Below are 17,897 nucleotides of genomic sequence, written 5' to 3'. Positions count from 1 at the left end.
CATATGTATTAAGAATATAATATATAAGGGAATAATTCACAAAATCATTAAAATTCTATCTATAGAAGCTTAGAAAATAGAATGTATTTTATTCTCAAAATTTTATTATTATCACCAATCTACTTTGGTTTTGTCTTCAGCTTGGCTTTATTTTTAAGGATTCTCCTCCTTTTGTCCAAATATTAAAAATTTCAACCTTGTTATCTTGCCTTTTCATCATTCATGATGTCCCTTTTTTCTATTAGTCACCTGGCATGAGACCAGCACTATGCTAGGTGTTGACTAAAACAGTCAAAGTAGTCAGCCTGCTTTCCCTTGACATGGTTTATAGTGTCATGAAAAAGTTAGACAAGTAAATTAATATTGATGTTATTCTGTGACATGTGCTACAATACAGAGACTACCCAGAGAAAAACTATTTGGATTTGACTGGAGAGAGGGATCAGGGAAAGTTTCCTAGAAGTGTTGACTCCCAATTAAGCTTGGAAGGATGTTTTGGAGGTTGTTGAATGAAGGTACTATGGCATAAAACAGACACATTTGGAGAATAATAGGATTTGTTGGGTGGATAGAAGAGTGGATTGATGAGGAGGCCACAATAAAAAACAGACAATAAAAGATGTTAATGATAAGTGTGATAAATTACCTTACTATAGTAATCATTTTACCATAAATATATACATAGAATCACTACTTTGTATGTCATACACTTAATGTTATATGTCAATTATATCTCAACTAGTGGCCTGGTGCATGAAATCCATGCATGGAGTAGGGGTTCCCTCAGCCCAACCTGCACCATCTCCAATTGGGGGCCCCTTGGCGGATATCCGACTGCCTGTTTAGGCCCAATCCCTTTCGCAATCTGGGTCCATTGGCTCCTAACTGCTCACCTGCCTGCGTGCTTGATCACCCCTAACTGCCTCTGCCTGATTGTCTCTAACCCCTCTGCCTGCTTGTCTGATCACCATTAACCTCTATGCCTGCCTGCCTGATTGTCCCTAACTGTCCTCCCCTGCCGGCCTGATTGCCCCCAACTGCCCTCCCCTGCTGGCCTGATCTTACCCCCAATGGCTCTCCCCTGCTGGCCTGAACTCACCCCCAACTACCCTTTCTGCCGTAGTCCCCACCACCATGGCTTTGTCCAGAAGGAAGTTGGACGTCTGGAAGATGGCTGGTCAACCCGGTCTAATTAGCATATTACCCTTTTATCAGTATAGATAGATTATATAGGATAGGATTGCTTACATGGGGGTCGGGGAGCCTTTTTCAGTAGGAGGAGATTCTCTTGGCAGACAAAAACACATAATCCCAATATCTGGACTGATAGACAGCCATATGCACTATACTGCCAAACCGGTCATTAAAAAATAGAACTGCTTTCTTACACCTTACATCAAATAGCTATTGCCCTTAAAGCTCCTGATTTGATCCTGACTGGTCAGTTTCTATGCCAGTCAGCGTCTCCAGGCCTATCTCTGGGCCTGATCAGAGAGGCAGGGCTGATCAGCAGCCACTGCGGAGGCCCGGAGAGAGACAGAGGCGCAGCTGCTGGCAAAGACCAGAGAGAAAGAGAGAGGCAAGGGCAGATCAACAGCTGCCACAGAGGCTGTGGATCAGACCCTATCTCTCTATTCAGGCCTCTCTCCAGGCCTGATCCACAGCCCCCTCGGCAGTCAGTGCTGGGTTGCCACGACAACCCAGCATTGACTTCAGGACTGACTTCTGGTGGGTCAAGCCTTCGGTTGTTACGGAGCTAAGTTTTTAGATATTAGGATAAAGCTGGGGGAAAATACCTTAAGACCACGTTAAGGAGATGAAGGACGCTTACTTCTGAAGTCCCAATAAGTTATTCATTTCAGTTAGTGTATCCTTCATTTATGACTGGTTCTTTTATATGGTTTCTATGTTCTTTTTCATGCTGTTGAAGTTCTCACTAAGTTCCTTGAGCAACCTTATAACCATTGTTTGAAATCTGTATTTGGTAGTTTGTTTTTGTCCATTTCATTTAGTTCTTTTTCTGGAGATTTCTCCTATCCTTTCATTTGGGAACTGTTTCTTTGTCATCACATTTCAGAGGCTTCCCTGTGTTTGTTTCTATATACTAATATTAGGAAGAGCTGCTACATCTCTCCATTGTAGTAGTGTGGCCTTCTGTAGTAGGTGTCCTCAAGGGCCCAGTTGCACATCCTCCACAGTCACCCAAGCTGGGCACTCCAGGTGTGCCCCTGTGTGGATTGTGTGCACTGTCCTGTTACAGTTGAACCATGATTGCTGTTGACATCCCTGGGAGGAACTGGTCCCCCAGGCCAGTGGGCTATGAGGGCTGGCCTTTGACTACAGTGGAGATGCTACTGTGCAGGAGTCAACTCTATAGAGCAGGACTTGCTTCAGTGGGGCTTTGGTGCTCACCAAGTCTGTCCCTTGAATGTGTTGCTCATGGAGGTGGTAGGGTTGTAATCTGTGTGGTCTAAAGCTGTCTGCTGGGTACAATGGCTATGAGGCCTCCGGGAGGTACAAAGTCAGCCACTGCCTGTGCCCTCCCTGGGGCCACCCAGCACGTGATTTGCAGATGGCTGCTACTTGTGTTGGGCTTGGAGATGCCCAGGAAAAACCAAGCTGTGAACCAAGGTGGGCTGCCACTAGTGCTGGGCCAGGCTACTTAGCAAGTGGTAGGGGGTACACAGAGGCCAGATGCTGCTAGTTTAAGAGATTTGAGTAGAGTCCAAAGCAGGACAAGTGTACCCAAAGCCACATAGGAGTGAGGAGCTGGGATCCAGGTCTCCCCACCAGTCTGGTCAGCACAGCCCCATGCCTTGTGCCACCCTTACTATCAGAATAGAATTTGTATTACCTCTTTGGCATCAATATTCCCAGTGGTCACAGGAAACACACTCTTTTGATAATCCTTACTCAATATAATAGATATTTCCCTCAGATATAATTTTTCTTTCTTGTATTTCTTATCTGTTGTCTTGAAAAATATCTCCTTCTCAAGTGATCTTTATTTCTGTTTGAGTTACTACCAGTCATCAAGGCATTTAACCTGGGAATCAAATATTTCCTTGCCAACCACCTGCTCTGAGTTATTAAGATTTTATATTAAAAACTACTAGAGGCCTGGCACATGAATTCATGCATGGGTGGGGGTCCCTCGGCCTGGCTGGCAATCGAGGCTGATAGGTGGAGCCAGCTGGCTGGGGGGAGGGACCGTGGAAGGTTGCCCAGCTGGCCGTGGGAGGTTCGCTGTGGGAGTGCACTGACCACCCAGGGGCAGCTCCTGCATTGAGAGTCTTCCCCCTGGTGGTCAATGCGTGTCATAGTAACCGGTTGACTGGTCGCTTGGTCGTTCAGTTGTCCTGTCATTCTGTCGCTTAGACTTTTATATACCTACTAGAGGCCCGGTGCACAAAAATTTGGGCACTCGGGGGGGAGGGGGGGTCCCTCAGCCTGGCCTGTGCCCTCTCGCAGTCTGGGACCCCTCCGGAGATAAGGACCTGCTGGCTTAGGCCTGCTCCCAGATGGCAGAAGGCAGGCCCAATCCCTAGGTGCAGCCCCTGGTCGGGCTCAGAGCAGGGCCGATTGGGGAGTTGGGGCGCCGCCCCCTGTCACACTCAATGCAGGGTCGATGGGGAGGTTGCGGCACCACCCCCTGTCACGCACAGAGCAGGGCCAATCAGGGGGTTGGGGCGCTGCCCCCTGTCATGCACAGAGCAGGGCCCATCAGGAGGTTGGGGCGCCGCCCTCTATCACCCACAGAGCAGGGCTGATCAGGGGGTTGAGGCGCCGCCACTCTCACACTCAGGGAAGGGCCAATGGGGAGGTTATGGCTCTACCCCGTCACACACAGAGCAGGGCCTGTGGGGTGGGGGTTGGGGCGGCACCCTCTATCACCCACAGAGCCGCAGGGCGATCAGGGGATTGGGGAGCTCTCCCCTATCAGGCACAGAGCAGGGCTGATCAGGGGGTTGGGGTGCCTTCCCCTGTCACGAACAGAGCAGGGTGGATGGGAAGGTTGTGGCCCCGCCCCCTGTCACACACAGAGCTGCAGGGTGATCAGGGGGTTTGGGTGCTGCCCCCTGTCACGCTGATACCGGTGCTGGGAGGCCTCACGGCTCCGCTGATCCCGGTGCCGGGAGGCATATTACCCTTTTACTATATAGGCTAGAGGCCTGGTGCATGGGTGGGTGCCGGCTGGTTTGCCCTGAAGGGTGTCCTGGATCAGGGTGGGGGTTCCCACTGGGGTGCCTGGCCAGCTTGGGTGAGGGGATGATGGCTGTTTGCAACTGGTCACACACTCTTCATGGTGGGGGTCTCCACTGGGGTGCCTGTCCAGTCTGGGTGAGGGGCTGAGGGCTGTTTTCAGGCTGGGGGTGACTGAAGCTCCCAACTGCTCCTTTTTTTCTTTTCTTTTTTTTTTTTTTTTTTTATTCTGGGCCATCTTTAGCTTTGAGGCTTGGCTACAGCTCTTAGGCCTCCGCTGCTAAAAGTAGGTTTCTGGCCTTTGCTTACAATGTTGCGATCCTGCTGGCTGAAGCTGGCGGACTAAAGCAGGTTTATGGGGTTTTGTTTAGCTTCTATATTTGTTACATAGTTGCTTAGAGTTGCAGCTCAGAGGTCTGCAGCGGCAGGCGGGGAACGTTGGAGTCCTCCGTCACTGAAGCAAGCAAGCCTCATGTTAGTTTCAAGCTGCCTGCCTGCCGGCCGCCATCTTGGCTGGCAGTTAATTTGCATATTGCCCTGATTAGCCAATGGGAAGGGTAGTGATCGTACACCAATTACAATGTTTCTCTTTTATTAGATAGAATAGAAAGTTTATCTTTCTTCCACCATGGGTGTAACCACCACTTTATCATTGTTTGGTGAAATTCTGCATAGCTACTTAAAGCCAGATCAAACTTACTTTCATCTTACTGTATTTTGTTTGTTTGTTTATTTATATTTTGTGCACTATCAAGCCTCCCACCTTTGTGCCCAGGTCACGCTGTGCCTTTGTTATAGTCATTATATTCTGTTTTAAATGATACCTAATTTTTAAAATTTGTCTTGTCTTACCTGTAGTCCTAAATTTTAAAATTTTTGTATCCCCTTCTGTTATTTGTTCAAAATATTTTATATAACATGTATGAAAAAATATCTTTTTACATTTAAAATTTTAATTTACTATAGAATCTGCTGATCAGAAAACAACTAAATTTGCACATTTATGAATTTATATATGTAGTCACTATATTCTTATAAATTCTAGGGTCCCCGCACATCTACCTAGTCAGACATTGTGTAGTGAACCTAAGATTTCTCTGTTTTCACAAGCTCTCCAGGTGATTTTGAGAACCACTAAACTAAAGCAATCCTCAGCAAAGCAATATGAGTTCACCTTGATTGGCTTATATCAACAACATCTCGATTTTGGACCCATTGAGTGCCGGGGAGCGCAATCGCGCTCCCCCTGTCTTTCGCCAAAAGTGCCGGGAGCGCTATCAAAGCTTCAAAATGGCATCCAGTTCTAAGTCTGCTTTTATTAGTGATGATGATATTGCTAAATATGTCAATGTAGTAAAGGTTTCCTTAAGTTTTTGAATATGTAACTTCATTTACTTGGGATTCATAAATTTTCTGAAACTGCTGTAAAATCAGCAAAAATGCCTTGCAATTTTAGCTTAGTTCCTAAGATATTGGTTGGCACTCAAAGGGTTATGAAAGAAGGAAGGCAAGAATGGTTTGGGGCTTTGAACATTTCTTGGTTGTTTTCTCTCCTGGTTGCCTAGCATGTCACCTATCTCTTCTCCCTTTTCTTCAAAATTATTTGTAGAGTACCAGTTTTCTGACTCTCCATCTCCTGTGGCATAAAATTACAATCAAGTCGTGTCAAATCTTTCAAATGCTTGGCTTTTAAGTAAGAGAGAGTCACAAGAAGATGGATAGAGCACAGGCATTAGCCTCTGTGAGATCCAGATTTACAGTTTCCATCTCTCAAGCTCACCAAGTAGGGTGCCCATAGGCAAGCATCCTTCAGCCTTGGTTTGCTCACTTGTAATTAATTTGAAGATAATTATACCACCCCCAAAAGTTCACTGGGAGGACTTGACATGATTGCATGAAAGGCATCTACACCAAACCCATCACATAATAAACACTCAATTAGGACTGCTTTCATTTCTAGAATGCTTGATTATATGAAAGCCACTACCTTTCATTTATCAGGCCTCTTTGTTAGTTTTGTGTAATCAAAGAGGACATGCAGGAGAACACATACCTACTTAAATATCAGAAGTTAATTTAAACTTTACATTTCCCCGATTTTCATTAACAGCATTCACTTAACTGTTTCGATATTGTACTTTGAAATAGTAAAATTAAAGGTAAGTTTTAAGTATAAAAATAGATATAATTTATCTTTATTCTACTTAAAGCTTACTACTAATAAATAAATCACCTGAAATCTTCAGAGAAAAATTATTTAAAGAATAATTAAATTAATGTTAATATTCTTCTTTAGCTCATACATTTAGACTATGAATTGATATGCACATAATTTGTGTTAGTACCTATTATATGCAAGACTATGCATGATTTTTAATGCATACATTTCATGTATTTTTATAAATACTTTTAAAATAAACACTATGTTGAGAGATATGTATCCATTCATGCATGAAGAGATAATAGTTACTCTATGATTTTCATGATTGCTAAACCCTGACTACAATCTCCCATCCTTTGGTTACATGCCCTTAAAACTGATCACAAACATAAATAAACAAAAAAAAAACCCACAATTTTTAGTCTGATCTGCCTATCAACCTTGATAACTAAGGCAAAACTACCCTTCTTAGATAATAATATCATGAAGAACTTGAGGATAGTTCTAAATATCAGTCTTACTAGAAAAACCCATGAGATTAAGGAACTATATTTTGAATTTCATTATGACCACAGTTCTAAAAGGTAGACTTTGTAAGCTCAATGTAAATAGTACTTAGGAGAAAGTACTGTGCTAGACAGGATTATTAATAAAATCTACCTCTGCTCCTACTTTATGGTTTAAATTGACTATCACATAAACTCTTAGGAATAATTCATGTTTTTAGAGTTAGAGATATTTGGATAGCTGCATTAAAGTCATATCATTCTGTAAATAAATGTTTTCTTCAAATTCAAACTCCAAGCATCACATTTAAATAAAATCCTTCACACTGTAAAGAAATAGCAATCTTCCTTTATGCATATTTCTATGCCTACTCAGTGAAAGACAACACATGTAGGAGATAATAGAGACTTCGTTTCTGCTCTATTAAGCTCACTTTATACTTTCATACTGAGCCTCATGTAGGCCTTATTAATTTGTTCAATTTATTTTAGTATCTCAAAATCCACAGAAAACTGTAAGTGAAAGTCAGTGAATTTTTTTTGAAACAGAAGTTAAAAACCAACGTTGATGGTAATCCTTACTGATTGAAAATATTATAATAAATTAATAATGTTTATAATGTTTATAATGAAGATTAAAATGTCAAATAGAAAATGAAACTAAATCAAGCAGGTACAGGTAAAGAAATATTGCCATTAGAATATAATTAAGAAGTTTGAATGCAGATTATACTAAGAGATGGATTTAGGAAGACACTTTATAAGGCCATCTAAAAACAAACAAACAAACAAAAAAAACACACAAACATTTTTCAGGCACTTTTCTTAGTATTGGAATTTAGGGGGAAAATTCAGGCCAGTGGATTCTATGAGACTTATATCCTAGTAGGAGAAAGAAAATAAACCCATATGGATATGTACAGAAAACAATTGATGGAATTAATGCTAAATATCTGAAAAATGAGGACAGTCATAAAGGATATTATTGAAACAAATAATAACTCCAAAGTAAAAAAAAAAAATGTCTTTTACATCTCCACCTCCCTACCCTGCACTTGATGTAGTTTACCTGACAAACATACTAAAGTGTAAATGATACCATTTTCTTCCTGGAATCTTGATCACAGCCATATATTTGCTACACTATCACTCATAACTTCTAGTCAAGGTTCTCATCTGATTTAATTCTGATGTAAATACTCAGTGCCCTTAAACTTCAATATAATGGCATTGCTTTTTGGGAATCTGTAATGTTATTTTTTAGACATATCCTGCTCATATTTTGTTACACAATCTTTCACTGCCTTCAAAGATATGCCAACCTCAGAAACAAAAGTTACTTTTACTTCTTTCTTAAAGTGATAACTTGTTTTCATCTTTTCTAAGTGACACCCGTTATTTTTGTGAATTTCTACATCCCCTTTCAGAGACCCATTCTTTTCCCTTTATGCCTGATAATAATTCATAGTGTACTAGGGTGAGTGTATGTTACAAACAGAGCAGAAAATTCTTCTCTAATACTCTAGAGAAGCAATCATTCATGATAAATGGAAAAAAAATAATAGAATTGCCTCTGTTGACCTCCAGCTTATGGTCCAGGGAGGACATTTAAGGACTTTAGTTTTTCAGAGATTCTATTTCTCTCTAGTTCATGTCAATAACCCCCCTCAATTATTTCAGCTAATTTTCTTCCAGCTTTTCCCCCCAATCCTGTCTACACACATGTACCAGATTTAATTTTAATTCAGTTCTATTATCTAACAATTCATTTGTACAAAAAATCTGAAATGATTCCTGTGTGCCTCAACTGCCAATATTAAACTCCTCGGCATAGTATTCCAGGCTCTCTGCAATTCATCCAACATTTTCTTCCAATCTTAGCCACAATGTAAGAACTACACATTCAGTTTGCATTATGAGACGTGCACTCAGATGGTTGTTTTGCATGCATTTTCTTGCTTGTGGCTGACAATAACCATATTAGATATATACTCTTGTACCCACTTTTTCAGATGATGAAAACTAAAATGCAGCTTACACCATCACCTAGGTCCACACAGCGAATGAATGCTAGATCTGGGTTAAATCTAGTGTTATTTGATTTCAGTTTGTGCACTATAGTAGGCTAAATAATGGTCTCCTAGATACCAGATTCTAATGCCTAGAACCTTGTAATACCTATTACCTTATATAGCAAAGCCTATGCAGATGTGATTAAATTGACAACCTGAGATTGAGTGATTAACCTGAATAATCTGGAAGAATGATAAATAGAATCACAAGTGTTTTTTTATGAGTAAGGCAGAGGGAGATTTGACACAGATGGAGGAGGGAATGTGACCACGGAGGCAAGGAGTAGATTGATGTGACCACTGACCAAGGAATGAGACAATCACTAGAAACTAGATTCTCCCCTACAGTCTTCAGAGAGGGAGGAGCCCTGCCAATACCTTGCTTTTGGCACAGTGATGCAGATTTCATACTTCTGGCTTCCAGAACTGGGAGAAAGTCATTTTCTGTTGTTTAAAGCCACCAACTTTGTGATGTATTTTTTCATAGTGGACATAACACACTAATACAGGCATTGAACTCTGCTCTACACTGCAGCCTTGAGGACAACCCTTGGTTCCCAAATCAGAATCAATTTGAGAAAGAATTAGAGTAATGGTCAAAGGTCTGGGTTCAAAGACATGACTTCTAAGTCTGTAGTGGCCTGAATAGGAAATTCAAACAACCCAAAACTTGAGGAAATGAGGTACTCAGAGGCTGGGAATATTCTTAAAAAACAGGGCATGAAATGAGAGTTGGAAAAGCATCAAAGAAGACTTGGGCCAAAAGTAGCACTAAGTACTTATTTTAGTTTCCCTTAGTTTTCATATAGTAAAAGAAAAACTGGTGATTGGACATGGTAGGGTTAATCCCTCAAGATGGAGAGAAGTGATTATGTCTGAGGGACAAATGCCCATGTATCAGCAAGCTAGTAAGACAGGTTTGATGAATATAGTCACATGGATTCACATTGGAAGAATTAGTATTGTTAAAATGCCCATACTACCCAAAGGAACCTACAGATTTGATGCAACCCTTATCAAAATTCCAATGGCATTAACAGAAATAGGAAAAACAATTCTAAAATTCTATAGAAAAAAAAATACTCAAAATAGCCAAAGCAATTTTGAGAAAGAAGAGCAAAGCTGGAAACATCGTGCTTCCTGATTTCCACCCATATTACAAAGCAATAGCATTAAGAACAGTATGGTACTAGCATAAAAACAGAAACACAGATCAATGGAACCAAATAGAGAGCTCAGAAATAAACCCATGTTTCTTTGATCAACTAATGTTTTATAAAGCAAGGGGAGCAAGTATATTCAAGGGGAAGAGAACAGTATCTTCAATACATGGTGTTGAGAAAGGGATTTTCACATGCAAAAGAATAAAGTCAGGTCCTTATACTACTCACAAAAATTAACTCAAAATGAACTAAAGACATAAACATAATGTCTTTATGTTCTCCTAGAACTCCTAGAAGAAAACATACACAAAAATCTCCTTGATATTGATCTTGGTAAATATTATTTGGCTGTGACATCAAAAGAAAAAGCAACAAAATAAAAGAAGTGAGTCTACATCAATCTAAAATAGTTTCTCTACAACAAAAGAAAATATCAACAAAATAAACGAGAAACTTACAGAAATGGAGAAAATATCTGCAGACCATATTTCTGATAAGGAGTTAATATCCAAATTATATAAGAAACTCCTGGACAAAGAACCCAAATAGACATTTTTTCCAAAGAAGGTGTGCAAATGGCCAACAGATACATGCAATTGTGCTTAATATCACTAATCAACAGAGAAATGAAAATATAAAACACAGTGAGATATCACCTCACACCTCTAAGAATGGCTATTATCAAGATGCTAAGTGATAAAAGTTGGGGAGGAAGTAGAGAAAAGAAAACTCTTTACACTGTTGAGAGAAATGTAACTTGGTATAGTCATTATGAAAATAGTGTGAAGGCTCTTAAAAAAACTACCTTATGACCCAAACAATCCCATTTTGGGGTATATTTCTGAAGGAAATGAAATCAGTATCTAAAAAGATATCTGTGCCTCCGTCTATGTTCATTGCAGTATTATTTACAATAGCAAAGACATATAAAGTATCAACATTTCCATCAATGAATAAAGAAAATGTTATACATATATATTTTCAACCATAAATTAGAAACACCTGCCAGTTGCAATGTAATAGATGAAACTTGAGGGCATTATTCTAAATGAAATAAGTCAACAGAAAATGATAAATACTAGATGATCTCACTTATGTATGGAACCTATAAAAGCCAAACTATAGAAATAGATGGGAGAATGGTGGTTGCCAGGGGCAGAAGGGAGAGAAAATGAAGGAAATAGTTATCAGATGAATAATTTCTATATGATATACAGCCTGTTGACTATAGTTAACAATATGGTATACTAGAAAGTTGCTAAGAGAGTAGATCTTAAATGTTCTCAACACACACACACACACACACACACACACACACACACACACAAACACGGTAACTATGTGAGGTGATGGAAATGTTAACAAACTTTATGGTAGTAATTATTTTACAATATATACATATGCCAAATCATCATGTCATATACCTTAAACTTACACAACTTTATATTTCATTTATATCTCAATTAATCTGGGAAAAATATCACTCTGGGAAAAATAACAAAAACTTATCAAGGATACAATTGGTAGACATAACTGTACAACCTAAGAATTCTGAGATGTAAAAATATGATAAAAAGTAAGAAAAGGCTTATAAAAATGGGTAAAAGCATTTCAGTATTCAATGATGAAAAAAACCTTCCTCAATGCTTTAAAAGATCTTATAAATCAATAAGAAACTCACACACACACACGCACGCATGCACGCACTAGAAACTGAAAACCAAGCAAAATAGCACAGATAGAAAACACACATATACGCCCCCCCTCATACACACAGAAATACTCCTGGACCAGGCACAAAGAAAAAAATAGGTTACCCTCCTTAGTATTACAAAATATGAAAAATAAAGTTAGCTGCTACTTTAACCTGTCAACTGAAAAATATGGAAAAATAAATACTCAGTGTTTGGCAAGCATACAAAAAAAATAGACAGTATAATATGTGCTGTTTGCAAAATGGTACATTTTTGGAGACTAACTTAAAATTATAAATAAAATATTTTGAAATGTAAATATTACTTAAAAGTTCAACTCCATATGTTTTTTACTTTCATGATACAATCTATAATGTGTACAAAGTTGTATATTATTCAGTAAAGACTGATTACATTTCTGTATAATCAAAAGCAACTCATCAATCAACTAGTGAGGAAATGATTTAGTGAATTATGGTACATCCATTTAATGGAATACTATTGACCCCTTAAAAAGTATTGGTAAAGCCGAAACCGGGTTGGCTCAGTGGATAGAGCGTCGGCCTGCAGACTGAAAGGTCCCAGGTTCGATTCCGGTCAAGGGCATATACCTGGGTTGTGGGCACATCCCCAGTAGGAGATGTGCAGGAGGCAGCTGATCGATGTTTCTCTCTCATCGATGTTTCTAACTCTCTATCCCTCTCCCTTTCTCTCTGTAAAAAATCAATAAAATATAAAAAAAAGTATTGGTAAAGAGTTGCTTATTGATTGTATATGAAATAAAAAGTGGAATAGAAACAATGTGGTTGAATTTGTTACCGTAGTTAGTTAGATAAAGGAAGGAAGCAAAGAAAGCCAGACATTGAGTCAAAATGGTGCAGGGGGAGGTGCTTGACCTTAGAGGCCTGTCAGTCTAACCTGGGAAAGGAAGGGATCATGGGTGAGGGGTAGACCCATCAGAAGCCCGCAAAAGGCTGGGAAGTTGATTGGCTGTTTTGGAAAAGCACCTAATTATAATCCCAGGTGAACAAAGAAGCTCTCTCTCGCTCCTGACCCACATTTGCCCTGCAGGTTCCTGTAAAGGTGACCATGCGGTCTCGTGGCCACCTAGAGTCCACAGCAGACTGTGTGGCTCTAAGGTTTAATATGCAGCAGAGACTCTGGACAATGGCCTTTGCTTGGACCTTGCTGAAGACACGGTTGGCTTTTTCCATGGTGGGATGGAGGGAGATAGGGCATTGGAAACTCAGGAAGAGAACTCCTTTGGTTTTGCATCACAAATAAACCTTGCTACAGCAGAATCTCCAGTGTGTGGGTCGCTGAAATGCTTTTCTCACAATCCTGTGGAAGAGCCTGATTACAACCAACTACATTATGAACCTATTTGCATTAAAAATACATATGCATAAATGCACAATGCTTTCATCATGGTAGAAGGATTTTGCTTGATGTTGTTTATCTTATCTATATATATGACATGTTTATGATAAAAATAAATTTATTCTTTTGTGGTTAAAAGAAGGGGATTTTTGTAGAAATAAGAAAGTTAAGAAATTCTAAAGGGAATCAGTATATGGTCTTTACCCATAATATTATTTTAGTTTATTAGTATTATCCAAAAAAATCCAAGGACAAATCCCTTCAGGTGTTATTAAAGACAGATAGACAACCAAGATAGACATGTAGAACTGATAAACTGTTATCTGGCCCTCCACAGTGGACCTCTCTTTCATCGTGTAACACGTTGAGCACTACACTTCTATTCATGTACTTGCTGCTTCCATGTCTGATTAAGGTTTTTATCTCAAGATCAGATGTTCAGGAAATACTGGTACATTCCTAACAGACAAATTGTATGCCTAGATGCAAGGCTACCGTTGCATCTTCTAGGCCATAAAGATCTTTTATTTAAGTAACCGATGTATCTTCATAAATCACTGTATCAGAAGATCATGTTGATGTTGCAAAACATTTCATTTGTGACCTAGTATGTTAGCATTTTCAAATCCTTGTCATAATGTAGGACTTAAAATCTAATTTATCTTTACTTAATTAAAGAAATGTTTTTTCTCTAGATTTTTGTATAACAATTCTGTACATACAAATATATTTACTTCATTTTAATGTGGTTACAGAACAAGCATATTTAAAAACTTATATAATGAAAACAAATGTTTATTTCTTAATGCAATTGTAACCATGATATAAAAGTTATTATTTTGTTACTAAGTTGATTTTTGGTAACATAACATAAAATCATACACAACATTATATTCTTAAAACCTGATCCTGAATAGCAAATATTCCATCTAAGCACATTATTTTAGGTATGGTTTACTAGTGTTATTTTCAGCAATGGTTTCTCTTAACTTTCATGTTTTCAAGCCACTATAGTTAATTTTTAAAATTACTTAGAGAGCAACTAAAGGACTTGTATGCATGCATATTAGCTTAACCAATGGACACAGACACTGGGGCGGTGGGATCTTGCCCAGGATGGAAATGGCTGGGGAGTGGGGGGGGAGGGGGCAGGTGATCAAGTGGGGAAAAAGGAGGCATATGTAAAACTTTAGACAATAAATAAAAAAATAATATAAAAAATAAAATTACTTATCAAGCTAAAATACACTGAAACAAAATAAAAATTAAAGAGGTTTAATTCACTAAATCAAAACAAATCATTAGTATATATGCAAATATAAAGAATAGGTGCTTAACTCAAGCACAACCTATAATAAAAGCAAATTTTCTTGTGCTTTAGGGGCACAATTATGCATTATATGCAGTCCTAAGGCAACACTGCCAAAATGCCCCTTCCCACAGGAATTAAACCAGTTAAGAGAAAAGTACAATGGTTAATTTAGATTTTGGCTGTTTGCAGTTTTATTTTTATTTCAATAAATTGTTTCAAAAGGCTGATATTTAACCATTATTCAAGATTTATAAAACTGAATCTTTTACAAATTATGCTGGAAGAGTGATAAGGCATCTAAACTGGCCTATAAAATATTAACTTATCTTCTTACCAGAGAAGGCTCTCAGAAAGCAATAATTCTGGTATTTAATGCCTAAGAGACTAAAGCATTGAAAATTGTTATTTTTTCAGAGCAGGACACATTAAAATATTTTCAGTTTTACTGAAATTTTTTGCCACATTTATATACAGCACTTATATTCATTATTAGATGCCCAGTTATAGCAAAGAGACAATTTGCATTATCTATGTGACTTCTAGTTCATGATGCCAAGCCTAAACAAATGCATAATATATCCAGGAATGTAGGTGCATTTGCCACAGTGAGGACTATAACTCATTTATACTTAAAAGATAATGATCAACGTTATACATAAATAGAAAAATCTAAGAAAAAACACTTCTACTTTACAAATAAAAAAAATACTAAAGGAAATTGTGTCAAATGGTTTAAAACAATCTATAATCAATCCCTAAATTCCAAAATATTTTAAAATATCTATTTTTTCCAGATAAAAATGAGATTGGTACATTTTGTTTTGATCCAATGGAAAGAGAGGGGTTATTTTTATTAGAATTAGAGAAGAAAACCCATAGGCAAAAAGTTTGAGAAAAAATGTTGGAAATTATACAAAGAATGAGGCAATCTAGAGGGTGTCTTGAAATTATGTGTCTTTTAGAATTACTCAGAGTAAAGAGTTTTCTCCCAAACTATTTCTCAATTATAATCGTTACTTTATAGCACACAAATTATATTTTATTTTTAAATGCAATTACCTTAGAAGAATGTTTTTATTTCATTGTTTGTCCTGAAACATTCTGTAATTCTTTAAAAATATATTTTTATTGATTTCAGAGAGACAGGGATAGGGGGAGAGAGATGGAAACATCAATGATGAGAGAGAATCATCAATGACCTGCCCCCTGCACGCCCACACCAGGGATGGAGCCTGCAGCCACGGCATGTGCTCTGACTGAGAATTGAACCACCACCTCCTGATTCGTGGGTCGATGCTCAACCACTGAGCCATGCTGGCTGGTTACAATTTTTTAATTAGTCATGAAAGATAATGATCAATGTTATACATAAAAAGAAAAATCTAAGAAAAAAATACTTCTACTTTACAAATAAGCATTCACTACTTTCTCCATTTTTTTCAATTCCATATGAAAAGATATGCTTAAGCCTTCCCATTCTGTAAATTAAACTTCCATCTTTTATAGCACTGGCCTAGGGTGAAGTGATGGGGCAGAAATTTGAGAACTGCTCTAATGATTAGTTCCTAAGACACATCTTTAAAACATAGTATGTTGTCACTTACTTTGTATGGTCCACTGATGGCCTGTGGTTTTCTTCCCCATGATGAATACTGCTTCCATTACCAAGTCCCCACCTGAATGTGTTTGAATCTTGAATTAAATTTTCAGGGACTGGCTGGTACCATTTACACAAGCTTCCTTTTTCAAAGCTGCAAACTTCCATTACTTGAATAGGAGGGAGCAAAGACAAGAACAGCTAATCAAAATAAATGTGTCAGTAAATGGTGATTTCTATCTGCATTACCATTTTCTTACTTTTGGGTTCCCTAAAATTATAATCTGACTTTAACATAATTAAAATAATTAGGCAAATGAGTTGTGTGATTTCTAGAAGAGTTTTAAAGAAATCTTGTTTATTATATTCAAATATCTACAGTAACTGAAATACTGGGGATAAAGAATCTGCTTTCATGAAGAAATGAGATTTTAATTAGCTCCTAAAGCAGCAACTTAAGCATTGCCAATCTCTTGTAACATAACACATACATTGCTTTCATGACTTCCAAGTTCTGATAAGCCTGTTCTTTTTCCACAGTAATATTAACAAAGCTAAACTTTGGCCCGGTCTCTGAAGGGATTTTTTCAAATTTCAAACTAAAATTCAAAACAATAAGATTTACAATAACTTTTACAGTGGACCTCTTTGTTTGAAAGTTTTCAATATTCTTATAATGACTATATTCTAATATTACACAAAATTACAAGTCCATTTTTTATTTTTTATCTATAATAATAAAATCCTAATATGCTAGTTGGACCAGACAGCTGAACAACCTTCCAGATGTCATTCCGTACGTCCTTCCTGACAAAGCCATGGTGGCAGGGGCCAAGGCAGAGGCAGTTAGGGGCAATGAGGCAGGCAGTCAGAGTGGTTAGGGGCGATCAAACAGGCAGGAAGGCAAGTGATTAGGAGCCAGCGAGATTCGGTCTAAACCAGCAGGCAGACATCCCCCAAGGGGTTCCAGATTGGGAGAGGGTGCAGGCCAGGCTGAGGGAAACCCCCCCCCCAATGCACGAATTTCGTGCACTGGGCCTCTGGTATTTAAATATGTTTCTACTGATTTTAAGAGAGAGAGGCAGAAGGAAAGGAGAGGAATAGAAACTGTTATGCCCAGATTTCAAGATCCCCCAAGACAGACCACCAGGGAGCCGAGTCCAATGCAAAAGCATAGAGTCTTTTATTCAAGCCTGGGCTTGGTCCCCCCTTTGCCTCCATTACTGGATGCGAGAGAGAGCCCCGAGTCCCAAGAGAACAAAGAATTTATAGGGCTTGGGGAGAGGGGTGGAGGCACTTGGTCGATTCCGGTTGGTTGAGTGAAGGCCGGGGGCTAGTTTCCCTTGCTTTCCCATTGGCTGAGATAAGGGCAGGCTGAGTAACTGATACATTCTGTGGCTTTCCTGGGAGAGGAGTTAGGGACACAGCTATCAGTTCCGTTCTGTCCCTTCAAAACATCAATGAGAGAAAAACATCGATAGATGCCATGACTGGGAATTGAACTGGTGAACTGATATCTTAGTTCAACTGAGCAACACTGGCTGGGCACAAGTCCTCTTTTATTTTTTTTAAAACATAGGTTGTGTATGAAAATTCTCTCCCTCTCTCTTTCTCTCTCTCTTTTCATGTGTCTGTCAATCTTAATTCCTCCACTAATTTAATAAAAGATTCAATCCAATGTGTTTTTGCATACACTATAAAAAGCCCGGTGTGCACTCCAGCTTTTAAATGGCATAAACAATGATGATATGCCACTACACTATTTACAAACTGTGTTCAAGATTTAATGTAAAAACTGAGATAGAAACA

General features: G+C 38.6%; 1 protein-coding gene across 1 annotated transcript in view; it reads right to left on the bottom strand.

Moving 5' to 3' along the window:
- Positions 1–17,897, bottom strand: part of MALRD1 (MAM and LDL receptor class A domain containing 1) — a 629,377-nt gene that overhangs the window by 417,231 nt on the left and 194,249 nt on the right. The window contains exon 22 of the mRNA XM_059660668.1: positions 16,096–16,258. Within this exon, the coding sequence (XP_059516651.1) occupies positions 16,096–16,258 (163 nt within the window). The remainder of the gene's footprint in view (positions 1–16,095; positions 16,259–17,897) is intronic.

Source organism: Myotis daubentonii, chromosome 1, assembly GCF_963259705.1.
Source record: "Myotis daubentonii chromosome 1, mMyoDau2.1, whole genome shotgun sequence".
Taxonomy (NCBI): Eukaryota; Metazoa; Chordata; class Mammalia; order Chiroptera; family Vespertilionidae; genus Myotis; species Myotis daubentonii.
Note: the sequence above shows the minus strand (reverse complement) of the source record. Positions and strands in the feature narration are given on the sequence as shown.